Source organism: Danaus plexippus, chromosome 11, assembly GCF_018135715.1.
Source record: "Danaus plexippus chromosome 11, MEX_DaPlex, whole genome shotgun sequence".
NCBI classification, from domain to species: domain Eukaryota; kingdom Metazoa; phylum Arthropoda; class Insecta; order Lepidoptera; family Nymphalidae; genus Danaus; species Danaus plexippus.
In genome coordinates, this window is record NC_083544.1 from 7,197,970 (window position 1) to 7,210,818 (window position 12,849).

Below are 12,849 nucleotides of genomic sequence, written 5' to 3' on the forward strand. Positions count from 1 at the left end.
TTCTTCTAAATATTTATTCCGCCGATGCTTAACATTTTAATCAAACCAGCGTATTACATTACTTATCCAGCGAAACCATTTAAAAACTATCTCCGCTACGATTTGTACTTAACAATTTGGCGTCACACATTCCACAACTGTCAATGAACATTTTAAATACGCGTAGCAAGAAAACTATATTATTAACCGGGTTTTACACTCGCTTACGAGTCGCGAGACGAGGCACGAGCAGAGGCACAAGGTGACAGTTTAAATAGTCGGTCGAGTGTAAATTACAAACGATTCCAGTCTCAATACAGTCGTAATAAGAACGGCAATTCCGTAAGAAGTGTAAATCCCGGGTTAAAATTAGTATAATAATCGAATTTTAATGTATTCATAGTCGTAATATCTATAGTATCTATGAAGATGACATCATTAATAAAACGTTCGAAATTTAAACTATTCATTGACAGTCCAACGTACAGCGAAGTACAAATTCAATGCATATGCATACGCTATATAAAAATATTAGAAAGTTTTTTTTTGGTTGGATTATAATGACTACAACTACTGAGACATACGCACAAACGTACAGAGACATTGAAATCACCGTAGAGTTATATCAGTCAAATCATATGCTTAGGTAACTCAAGACTGCAGCGCAAAACACTATTCATGACTTACGACAGAGAAAGAATATGCGTTTTCGTCCGCGGTTAAAAGTATCTCAGTTAGCTCCCTTCATATTATTTCGTATGTTACTATTTGCTATCATCTGAGAGAACTTGTAATAAATAAAACTAAAATCATCGGATGCACTACGCGTACAAAGTAAGCGAAACGTCGGGAGTATGAAGTTTAAAATAATAAAAAAGCGCAGTATCTGAAAATATTAGTTTCATTTAAATGAATACTCAAGAAAATCTTTGATATCATTATGTGAACTTATAATAGTTATATGTATTTTTTTTTCACCTTCACTAACTAGACGTACCCAAAAAGACCATTGACTTTTTTGAGACATCAGATATTTCGATGTGAGATTGAAGTGTTTTTTCATATTTACCTCGGAATAAGGTAAAAATATATATTTTCAAATAAAAAACATTTAAAAGTATTTTCACATGTAAATTGTGACTGAAAACAAAAATAATTTTGTGAAAAATAAAATTAGAAAACCAAATACCTACTTTGTTATTTAATAATATCAATATTGAGATCTCGTCGAAAAAGAGCGAATACAAAAGTAACAACCCTTTGTTAAATAATCCTCTGCTAAATAACTGTTTTCCGTAGGCCTTGTACCGGCAACTAGGATAGCGACTATTGATTATTTCTCTAATTTTTGTTATAGATATTCCATTTCTTTTCAATAATTGTAATTTTACATTATTTTTTTTTCCGGTTGCAAAAACCAATGACCCAGATCCATACATATACTACGATTCCTAACTACTAATCAATAGTCGATCGCGGTATTTGATACGGAACCCTTGGTAGTCGATACCGAGCTGGTCCAAAACGATATTTTAAACTAATCTCGAAAGAAATAAATCATTAATAGTGTCTCGCAACTTCAACCACACAAACAAGATAGTGTAAATAAGCCCTAACACTAGAATTACGAGATTAAACAGACATAGCATAGTCACGTGTTCGAAACATTCACTTAAGATCTATTTATAAACATCGAAAATATCACTGTAATTGGAAAGACCTCGAAATACATTGCAGTACAAGAAGAAAAAAAAGTTCCAAAAATTTAAAATGTCTTTATAATATAGATTACAGTTATATAGAGAAAGTAAAAAATCTCATTCCATAAAAAAAAAAAAACGGAGATCAAAATATTAAAGCCGAATACAGCTGAGGGGGTTACGGAGATATTGTCGCGGACGCTTACATCAACAAACTTACAATTAATGGATTGCACTGATTTATAACATATTTAATTATTACACTAAGATAAATGATTTCATGTTTCGAAGTAATGCTGATTAGCGAATCAATAGCGAGAATGTATGTCTCAATAACGACATAGAACCGAAAATGTGATTTGTATACAAACTTTTCGAAACGAACGAACATCCCAATAAAGTCGTGGTGATATTTTTCTTAAAGACAAAACATAATACATTAATTACTAAAGAAATGGCTTTAAAACGCTTTGTCTAAATGATATTATTGAATGAGCGGTGCCTATAATATGTTAGGAAATACTTAAAAAATATGCAATCAGAACCGGTGTAAACTTTTAAAAGATGAATGTTATATAAAAAAATAAATTGCATTAAAATAAGATTATAAAAAAAAAAAATACGTTAGCAAAAATATTTCGATTTAAAATATAAATAAAACGTGCAAAAAAAAAAATACATCTCATTTGACACTTAATTATCACCGCTACAGAGCAACATTCCTATACGAGATAAGAATATAATTAAAACTATAATAAAATATTTGGTTAAAAAATAAAATACTTTCGTAATTATGTAGTGCAACGGAAGAAAAAAATCATTCAAAATTAAATTCAAAATTGCATTGATAAAAATTGTAATTCCTTGAAGTCAGTCTATTTTTGGCTTCGATATAGTATTAGAACTGTATTCTAATTTATTTATCACCTGTTATATGGCCCCGATATAAAACTAAATGCATGAAAGCAATGAAATCTATAGCTACTTACAACTAGTCTAATTTCCTATAGAATGGTTAATGATATGCAAAAATTAAATGAGAGCAAAACGGCGCCTGATAAAATATGAGAGCAGTTTATCATCTTTATGTAATAGATGAAAGCTTTAAATAGGCGCTCTAATAAACTTGCAGCTCATTAAACCCCTACTGGGATTAATTTCAAAATCAACTCTAGGACTTTGGAAATATAGCTCAAATTAATACAAATATAAATGTAGCGAGAATATTCTACATCTATAAAAATAGATTATTTGATACTTTTCTTGTGCATTCGTTTCACTGGCACACCACTGTTTATTATCAATGGAAGTTACGCTGAGGCAATTCTTTATATCGGAAGTATTTTTGGCTTTAATACACAACATTTAATACTAATTAAAGACAAAATCTCAAAAACAGCCCAATATCGACTGACATGAAACCTCCAAACTAAGATTGAAATTCCTTTTGGCGACATGATTAAAACGGGCTTGTTACCAAGTGTGGGCGCACTGGAATATTTAAAGCCATTTTAATACAGATTATCAAAAATTCGAGGTCCGAATTAAAAATTCAATACTTTTATGGCACACTAAAACAATTATTGGACAAAAAGACCACCATCAGTGTGGACAGATAAAAGCACCAAATAAAAATGTATAAAAATTAACTCAGCGTTACATCTGGTGTCATCCTTTTCATTTGAAACTACCCACATAAGAATACAACCATCTCTTTCCCACAAATCCTTACCAAATATAGCTATCTCTTTCCAACTGCTCTTACTACATATCTCTCTTTCTTACTCCTCCCTCTATACCCCTCTCTCTTTCATTAGCAATGCGACTCCCCGTTCTCGTGGTGTCCGGAATCGAAGCTACTTAAATGCCCCAATCCCTTCGGTGGTATCGGCGGTGGTGTTTCACTCTCGTCCACTTGAAGCGGTTCAGACATCATTGATATTATCTCCTCGTATCGCAGAGACTCCACTAGCTCCAAATCTATAAATATGGAAATAAAAATCAGTATTTAAGGATGAAGACAGACTGGCGTAAGAACCAATATTTTAATAGTATTTTACTGGAGTCATTTCAACATTTATACTATCATTTCTAATTTCTTACATGAAAGGAACCGTACCTTTGAATATAGAGCCAACAAAAAAAACATATTTGGTTGATCAAAATCGATCATATAAAATAATATACGATTGTCTAAACACTAAAACCTTTTTATAAATATATAAATATAACCGTAACAATAACACTGGCAACATTTTCCTCATGTTGACATATTAAGAAATATAATATGTATAACCGTGTTCAGCGCTGTGATCCGCGTTAGAGTAGTGGTGGTCAACGCTGACCCCTGAATCACGTTCGTCCGTCCTGCCACGGCGAGGGACCGCGGGTGCCTCGCCCCAACGCTTATCACCTGCAGGTTATAAATATTTGACTGGCAAAAGTGAAGAGACAAGCTTGCAATTTCTATTTCATTATTATGTCATATATGAGTCTAAAAGAAAATTAATTGATCGTTTATGAAATATTTTTGTTTGGAAGCAGATGAAAATTTATTGAATCAGTAGCATTGATGTATGATAAATAGGAAGCTAAAACTTAAGTGTTAGGAGAACGTTCGAGTAAAAAGTTATGTAAAATTTTTAATCGTTTGTTTTTTACTAAAAATTTTTTTAAAAGAAAAGAAAATCTCATCATTAGACTATAAGTACAGTCATATCACATGTTATACCAGCCTATTCTCATTTATCTTCGTGTATTATCATATATATCACATATAACGTACCGCCTGAAACTCGCGGCGGTAATGGCGGCGCGTCGGCCGGCTCGCTCCAACTGACTCGACTGTGACGACGAGCCTCCACCTCCTCCTCCCTGAAACATATTATATATTTATTATTTTAATAACCGTGATATTAATAAAAAATAGTAATTTATATATATATATATAAATTTCATTTAAAATACATCATCTCATGATCTAATCATTTGTGAGTCACAGGTCTTTATCTCTTTCGGTTGATTGACGTGAAACTTCTTATGCGACTTCCAACAAGGTTGCGTTAGAGCTTTAACGCTCGGGGTTATAAAAATAGACAGAGACGGAAAACGCGCTAGAAAACATGCGGTCAATAAGGAAAGTAATGTAATAAAGTTTGTCTTAAAGGAACATTAAAAAATTCCATAAAAAAACAATTTCTACCCCTTCTTGTTTTCAATCCAACATTACGAAGTTCCATTTCTTCCATTGAGGGACTCCACGCACAGTAATTTTTTATTTCTCTTCCAGTTTCACATTGAATTACAGTTCCTTGTTATTGTTTACCAAGGAGCTACTTAGAAAAGGTTCTGTATTAAAATTTCTAATAACTTATAACTGACCGATATTTTTCTAAGGGCCTGGTGGGACTCCGCGGGTCCCCTGACTTGGGTCTGCACGGTAGCGGCGGCGCGGACTTCACCATAGACTCCTCACTATCGCGGTTGTCGGCTGACGGTAGACTGCAAGACATTATAACGCTCTGCTGCTCTATCGTATCCTCTATTGAATACTGGAAAAAATAAATAATATTATAATGATTACTAGTTAGAGAATAAAATGTATAATGGCCGTTATAATACTATTATATAGCATTTGTGATAAAATTCTTATTTACGGACGAAATGTTCGAATATGCAAGCGAATATGTTATAGTTCTCACTAAAGTTAGTCTTAGGAGACTTGACTCACATGGGATATTTGGTGACAAATTTATCTTAAGATGACATTGTTACATCCGTCTGAATAATGTAATGGGTGAATTTTTATTATTATTTGTAGTAAAAATGAAGTAAGCAATTAAAAATATTATAATAATATTGTAATAATCTCAATAAGAAAATTGAAATATTATTTTTGCAGTATAACCAAATAATTCATATATTCGTTTCCATTTACTGGAACTGTCTTCGGAATTCATATCCTCTTCCCAATATCACTTGTTTATTGTTATATAACTATCTCATTTACTACATATTTACTACTCATATCTAGTAAGACACCTGTGAGTACCTAACGTTGGTTTCTCAAATTTTAGTACACGTCGTCACGCTTTTTAGTTATTAAATTTCAAAACTATCTTCTGACTACTTACCTGACGGTCAAATATTTTTTTCGATGAAGAAATTGCATGTTTCGCAGCAATTTTTTTTTTTGTATTCGCCGTCAAAAGCTAACGGGCTTAATATCAGGACGGAGAGGTACCTTTCATATTTTGTCAATGCTATTCATTTTTTCGGTTTGAAATTTATTGATCAGTTACAAGAGTACAGACTTGTGTACAGAGTGTTACCGGGTGTAAATTAACATTCTGTTTTTGTAACCAGTCTTACATGATTTCCTAATTCATTTTATATTTTTTTCCTATATTTGTTTCGTGCTGTTTTTGACAGCGGTACGGTTGAGAAAAAAAAGTTTTTTTTTTATTTATTTTTTCACTTGCCTTGATATTATCGGACTCATCACAGGATCTCATATCGTGTGCGTTAGAAATGAAATGGCGTGAAAAGTAAATCATATTATTATCGTGACTGTGGTTCATGGCAGTCTACAATAGATTAACGTATGTTTACTTCTCCAGTCCTGTCGAATCTTTGAGACCAGGAGAGTAAAACAGACAATCTCTGTAACCTACATAAACAAAAAAGTTCTAGCTTTATCTGATATTATCATATTAGACATTATTAAGATTATTTTCTGGGACGCCACTAACATAATTGGCACACTCTTAGTAAGTATGTTTCGTGATATATATAATTGACATCCCTACTAATATTATAAATGGGGAAGTAACTCTCGTCTGTCTATTAAATATTCAGGCCTAAACCGCTGTACCGATTTTGATGAATTTTGGTATAACGATAGAAAAAGGGACTGAAAAAGGACATAGGATGCCTTATATCCCCATCTCGAAAACACGCCGGTTAAATGGACCATCACACTTTAGTATTGTGTTACCGACCCACAATTCAAGTAATCAGCTTATTAAATATATCATCCCAGTCCCGATCGCGATCCCGAACCACACGGGTGGAACATGAAGTGCCGTTCGGGTTCATGGCCGTAGCAGCAGAGAACAATTCTAATGTTCACGCGGACGGAGTTGCTAGCGAAAGCTAATTTATCTATATATGTTTATTATAGCCTGCTTTTGCTTATAGACCTCTAATGAAGTCCTTATATAGTAAAAATTATTTGTTAAAATGGCACTCACGATTGGCTTATTGTATAGATGTCCTTCCTCATAATAGCCGTCGTTTTGTTGAATACTATGCGACCTCTTATCCAACGCAGGAACCGGAGGCAAGGGAGTGCTAAAAACATTATTATAACATACATACTTGGTGACATACGCTTCTCATGATACATATCATATTCATATTACTTCACTCACTTCACAATGCTTTCAGACAGCTGACGTCTAGCTCGTGCTAGACCCGGTCCCAGATTCTGTCTTAATTGAGTAAAACGTTCTACGAGACGTCTGAAAAAATAACATAGTATATGTATATATTCCTGTTATAATTATGTTAATGTAAGAAATACGATATATTTGTAAAGGGAAGAATTTTATATATATACATTTGTACATACTAGACTAGTACATAGCAATGAGTAGAAGAAAAATCAATCAAATGACACAATTTACACAGAGTATCAAAGAAATATATCTATGAAGTAACCAAAGGTATATTAGAATTTGTTGAATCTATTATACATATATTAGAAAGCGTACCTGTGCAACGGCTTCACATCCTCCGGCGCTAGACGACCATGTAAGGTGAGACCTGCCTCGACGACCGCCAGCTGTGAGGACACGAGTCTTCTTAACTTGGCAGCGGCCGCAGCTTCTCTGGGTGTGGCGTTTCTACTGAACTCAGGTGTGAGGAACGCCTGCTCGTACTTGGTGATCCCGCCCTGAACATTAGCGTCTATGGTTCCTTGTAACCTCATAGAGAACGGGTTCAGATTCTGTGTTGGATCCGCCGTGTATTGAGTTATGAGAGACCGTAGTTCACGTTCCGTGGCTTCCATTGTTTCGCAGGCGAACTATACGAACAGATTGCACAAGTTAAAATTTACTGTATGGAAAATTTCTTAGACTGAGCATATCATTAATAATTTCGTATACATATTCCTAAGTTAAGGGACTTTTTTATTACTGACATATATAAACACACCTTGGCGCTTCTGAATATTTGGTCAAAATTTAGGAAAACGAAAGCCAAAGTCGTAAAAAAATAATTATGTATACACTTACTTCAACCGGTGGTATTTCCTCGACTGATCTTGATATTACTTCCGACCACCGCAGTATTCCTGGGAGAGTATTCTCTGTCACTAGTGTTGTACGTTCGATCCATAAGCTCTGAAATATACGAAAATATTTATATGGTTATGGTATGGTTCCTTTTTCGTCCGCTTTTTCAATTGGAATTTAATTACTATTATTTTTTTGCTTCAGAAACACTAGGAAATATATTTATATGTTTTTGCGTCCCGCCAAGATTAAGGTACCTCGCTGAGAGCAAAATTTTTACATGCGTATTGACAAACAATATCCAAACTTTTATAGATAAAGATATATATTTTTTAAATCATGTCAATTTAGAAATATTTTTAGAATTAGTTATAGTATGGAATGTATAAACGACGCTTTAAATTTCACGATTTTCATTCCCTATTATTGCTGTCAACAAAATTTACAAACTGTGAAATGTGAAAATCTAGACTTGACCGACATTATAATATTATTAGCGCATCATTTTCTCGAATAAACGAAAGCGGATCATACATTTTATACTATTTTAATATATAGGGACTGCAATATTCTAGCAACTGTTTAATTTCTCTGAAATATATTAATAATGATTCGTAAACAAAATGTTATATTAATTATTATTTATTACATTCTGAAAATGATCCGCACACACGCCATTTCTGGATCACTAACTGAAATCACTTTTATCATGTACTTCCTATTATTGTTTAATATCCAATATATCTAGTATTTAATTGACCTTGAACTCATTATCTTTGTCAATGGGTGGTTTGTGCAGCGGTCGGTCGCACAGGAAGGTGTCCACGTCGTTACACACGTAGAACCTCCGCACCGGGTCCGGCACACCCGGCGGCCACGAGCGACGCGAGGATACGGGCTTCACGTTACAGATTTGGATATCTGGAAGATATTAAAATAAAATGTAACAATAAGAGACAAAAATAAGTCTAACAAATTCATCTACAGGATATCTCTACCAGAAAATCTTTGATAAATTTATTCAAAGGTAAATAATCAATAAATCATATTTTAATTATCTCAATCGTTTCCTAAGTAAACTCAATATATAATATAAGATAATAGACATAATCATGTCTCCTTTATAAGTCCCATATATTATGAAAGTACAAATAAGGCCTAACTCACACTGTCCGTCAGCAGCGATGACAGAATCGTCTGGCGGTGTGTTCCTCATGAGGATGTGAGCCGCCACGTACTCCGCCTGCAGACGTTGTGTGAACGCACCTATACGTTCGTAGTCCTGCCCGCGATACACGAACTGCTTATTCTGAAATAGTTCGTAGTGTTAGGAACATATGATACAACATGCAATACACAACGCAATAGCGAAGGAGATGTAAGATTTTTTATTCCTATCTATTTACTAAACATAGTCTTTTTTTATTGTTAGTTATTTACGACGCAACAGAATTGAAATGATATAATTTAAAATCATTACTAAATTTAATTAAATTTTAATTTGAGAAATTACCCTCACAGCTCCAAAAAAAACTTTGGAGACAAAAATAAAATTTATACTTTCATACAAAATCGATTACAAAGCTTGTTAACAACATCAATATATTTCTATATAAGCACCAACCCTAACAAATAGCGGACATCCCTTCCCGTAGAACCCTACTCTGAAGTACTCGGGTTCGGGTCTGAGTTGTTCGAGCACAGCATCCAGGAAGTTCGCGTGAGTGCGGAGCACGTGCGACAGACGCGCGTAGTCGCATCTCACTTCATATAACGTGCTCAGTTCACGTAGTAGGGGCAAGCCTTTCTCCCAGCACTGGAATGAGACATAAATAATGTAAGTACTTGAGCAGGTCAATTCTTAAGTTAAAAAATGCTTTTTATATGTTTATAATAGTAACGTACATATAGCGTGGGGTTAAGTTATGTGATAGTTTCATTTAAATGTCTCGTATTACACGAGGACCAACTGTAAATGGACTAATTGAATGTTTCCTCAGTGTACCAATTTGGATAGACACTTTATCCGCAAGCTTAGTCTATTATTTCTTATTCCTCTTTTTATTTAAAGCTGACCAAAGAATATTTCTGTGTCTCACTAATTTTAATCACCTGACATTACATGTTTGTTTGACACGATATCTCACCGATGTATTCCTTATGGTATTTTGTAACGATCACAGAATACTTTGACAATAATAAAGGCGACGTACCTTGCCCCTATCAAAGTACTGTAACACTTGGTTATAGAGCGCCTCTTTCCGTTTCCACTCCACTGTATCGGGATGTTCGGGGTCAACGCCCATCTGATCGCTCTCCCAACTCAATGTTTCTGCGTACAGCTGTTGATAGTTTTTATAGACATAGTATTTAATGGAAACAATAATATACATAATAAAATGTGTACATTTACCAATCATAGTAGAAATGTATAATGTTTAAAAATTCTTTGTGTACTAGAAAACTGGAAACTTTTTCATGTATTAAATAATGACTAACACTGTTATATAATTCTTTAAAACAAGACGGTAACGACTTAATTTAAATTATTATATTAAGTATTCGAAGTACTGTAAATTCAGTGTGAGTGAAAAAAAGCTTAAATTAAAAAAAAAATAAAGCATCTTACTAATAGTGTGCACCCAGCCTCCACCCAGTTATCAGAGGCGATGTGAAGGTCGTGTAACTTGTACACGTAACGTAGATACATCTCCTTACGATCGATTTCGTTTTTGTAGAAATTCTGTAAGTAATATACAAAATGTAAGTTGAGAGAAAATATAATATATGTTTAAAATATTACGAAGATGTTGAAATTTAAATATATATATATATATATATATATATATATTAATATATAAACCTAACTCTACAATATAGGAGATATTATTAAGTATTTTTATCCCTCAGTATCTCGACAGATTGTGAAGTCGAGAGTTTAATTTATTAATGTGAACCAAATGACAAAAAAAATATTCTTATCGTGATTATTTAAATTGAAATGGTCCTACATATTTGTATGTACGTGTCTATGTATGTGACTATGTATTAACATCGTACAAGCAAGTTAACAGTGGCAGCCATCCTCTTATCTCGATGTTCCGCTCCCTGCATCACCGCGCGATAGTCCAGAAGTCTCTCCAGCAGTCTGGTGACGCAGCCCACGAAAGCAGCGCCCGCCTCCCGCCAACCCTCCGTCGAAACACGCTCCATCAATCTGAAATTATACCAATAAGATATCACCTCTACCAAGAAACCCAATCAATTTACTGGAAATAAAGACCAAATAATTACTTATATTACTATAACTACTGCAATAATAAAGTTAGTTAAGGAAAGTTAAATATGAGTATTTACTTTTCCTTATATACCTAACTCACTTCTTGTAAACTAATGACAACCAATGATAAATAAAGTGATAAGAACATACGTGTATACTCACACAGAACTCAAATGCTCCCTGGTGTGTGCATTAACATGAACAATAAATATACAAAGGTACCTTATATAAAGAGATAATATTTTATATTAAAATACAAGTATATATTGTTGTAACGTGTATATATACGTACACAGTGTCAAAGAGACGTCGATAATGATCATCAGCTTTGTTGTCGGCTACCAGCGAGTCCAACTTATCGACCAGGGCTGCCTCCGTCTTTCTGGCCGAGCCTGTAGCTGCTCGCTCAGCGGCCATGAGACTAACCAGAGCGCCGAGGGCAGCCCTGCGCAGCTCTGGCACCAACGTCACCTCCAACAGAGCGCCAACCGCTGGACCGATCAGCTGGAGCTGGGCCGCACCTGGACGAAGATGAGTGATGAAAATCCATTTAACGGGCACACGGTTTTATATGTAGATCATCTCTGTATTATTCATTTATTGAGCGGTATTTCTGCTGTGGATATCGTCTGTGATACTCTGTGGTTAGAATAAAAAAATAATAAGAATGAATATAATTCGAAATCTCACTGGATATTAATATACTGTCTATAGGTATTAGAAGTTACTTTCAGCAACTTTTCCATTGCATTTCTTCTTCTAATACTCTTCACTCCTTCCATTTTCCATGTGCATATTGTGCAAAATACAAATTTGTGATATGTGTGTGTATTTGTGTATCTTTTTGTATGTTCCTGTACCGAGTCTGGTCCAGACGGCGAGCAGATGTAAGGCTGCGGCCGCCCTCATAGCCGCTCGTTGTGGTCCTCGCGCCCAACGCTCCGCCTGAAGCGCACTCGCTGTCACTAGCGACACGCCCAACTCCAGGTAACCCGCCCATAGCTAAGTTATATAAATTATTGATTACTTTTACAATAAAACTCTTATAAGTCTTTATGATCTTCTGTATGGGATAAAATGATAATTTGAATAATTGTAATTCTATCACCTTAAAATTTTAACTTAATGTTTAAATAAGAGTCAATCCTAAAAGGTCATGAAAGTTCATCAATGAGAGTAACACAGATAGGATGTAATTGTTGCAAGTTATATATTGGTAAGAGGCTGCTATTACTATAAGTATTTTTATTTTTTATCTTTATACGTTTCGTTTATAAGTTCGATAAATATTTACCGGAAATTAAAATAATGAGCCGATAATAATGCCAGTACCGACTCAATTTATTGTAATTTTACTTACTTGAGAGTCAAACTGTGGAGGCTCGTCGCCTAAGAATCTTTCTAACAACGGTTTTGCCAAATCTTGTAATGCAGACAACAGTACCTTGCAGCTCTGCACTCTGAGTACCATCCAGTCAGATGGAAACACCTATTAATATCATAAAATCATTATAATGATTGATTAGTTTTGCGTTTATAAAAACATGCGACTTGTTCTTTAAAATATTAACCTACCCAATAAAGTTTTTAA

The 12,849-nt window shown here is 34.3% G+C and overlaps 1 protein-coding gene across 1 annotated transcript in view; it reads right to left on the bottom strand.

The window, feature by feature from the left end:
• LOC116765639 (dedicator of cytokinesis protein 3) overlaps positions 1 to 12,849 on the bottom strand; it is a 44,994-nt gene continuing 32,145 nt past the window's right edge. Inside the window, exons 19-35 of the mRNA XM_032655194.2 lie at positions 12,619 to 12,747; positions 12,119 to 12,260; positions 11,551 to 11,779; positions 11,039 to 11,195; positions 10,608 to 10,721; positions 10,192 to 10,320; positions 9,603 to 9,794; positions 9,146 to 9,287; positions 8,739 to 8,899; positions 7,979 to 8,086; positions 7,454 to 7,767; positions 7,112 to 7,201; positions 6,932 to 7,031; positions 5,061 to 5,230; positions 4,465 to 4,553; positions 3,976 to 4,092; positions 1 to 3,659 (exon numbers count right to left, since the gene is read on the bottom strand). Of these exons, the coding sequence (XP_032511085.2) occupies positions 3,493 to 3,659; positions 3,976 to 4,092; positions 4,465 to 4,553; positions 5,061 to 5,230; positions 6,932 to 7,031; positions 7,112 to 7,201; positions 7,454 to 7,767; positions 7,979 to 8,086; positions 8,739 to 8,899; positions 9,146 to 9,287; positions 9,603 to 9,794; positions 10,192 to 10,320; positions 10,608 to 10,721; positions 11,039 to 11,195; positions 11,551 to 11,779; positions 12,119 to 12,260; positions 12,619 to 12,747 (2,550 nt within the window). The 3' untranslated portion in view covers positions 1 to 3,492. The remainder of the gene's footprint in view (positions 3,660 to 3,975; positions 4,093 to 4,464; positions 4,554 to 5,060; positions 5,231 to 6,931; positions 7,032 to 7,111; positions 7,202 to 7,453; positions 7,768 to 7,978; positions 8,087 to 8,738; positions 8,900 to 9,145; positions 9,288 to 9,602; positions 9,795 to 10,191; positions 10,321 to 10,607; positions 10,722 to 11,038; positions 11,196 to 11,550; positions 11,780 to 12,118; positions 12,261 to 12,618; positions 12,748 to 12,849) is intronic.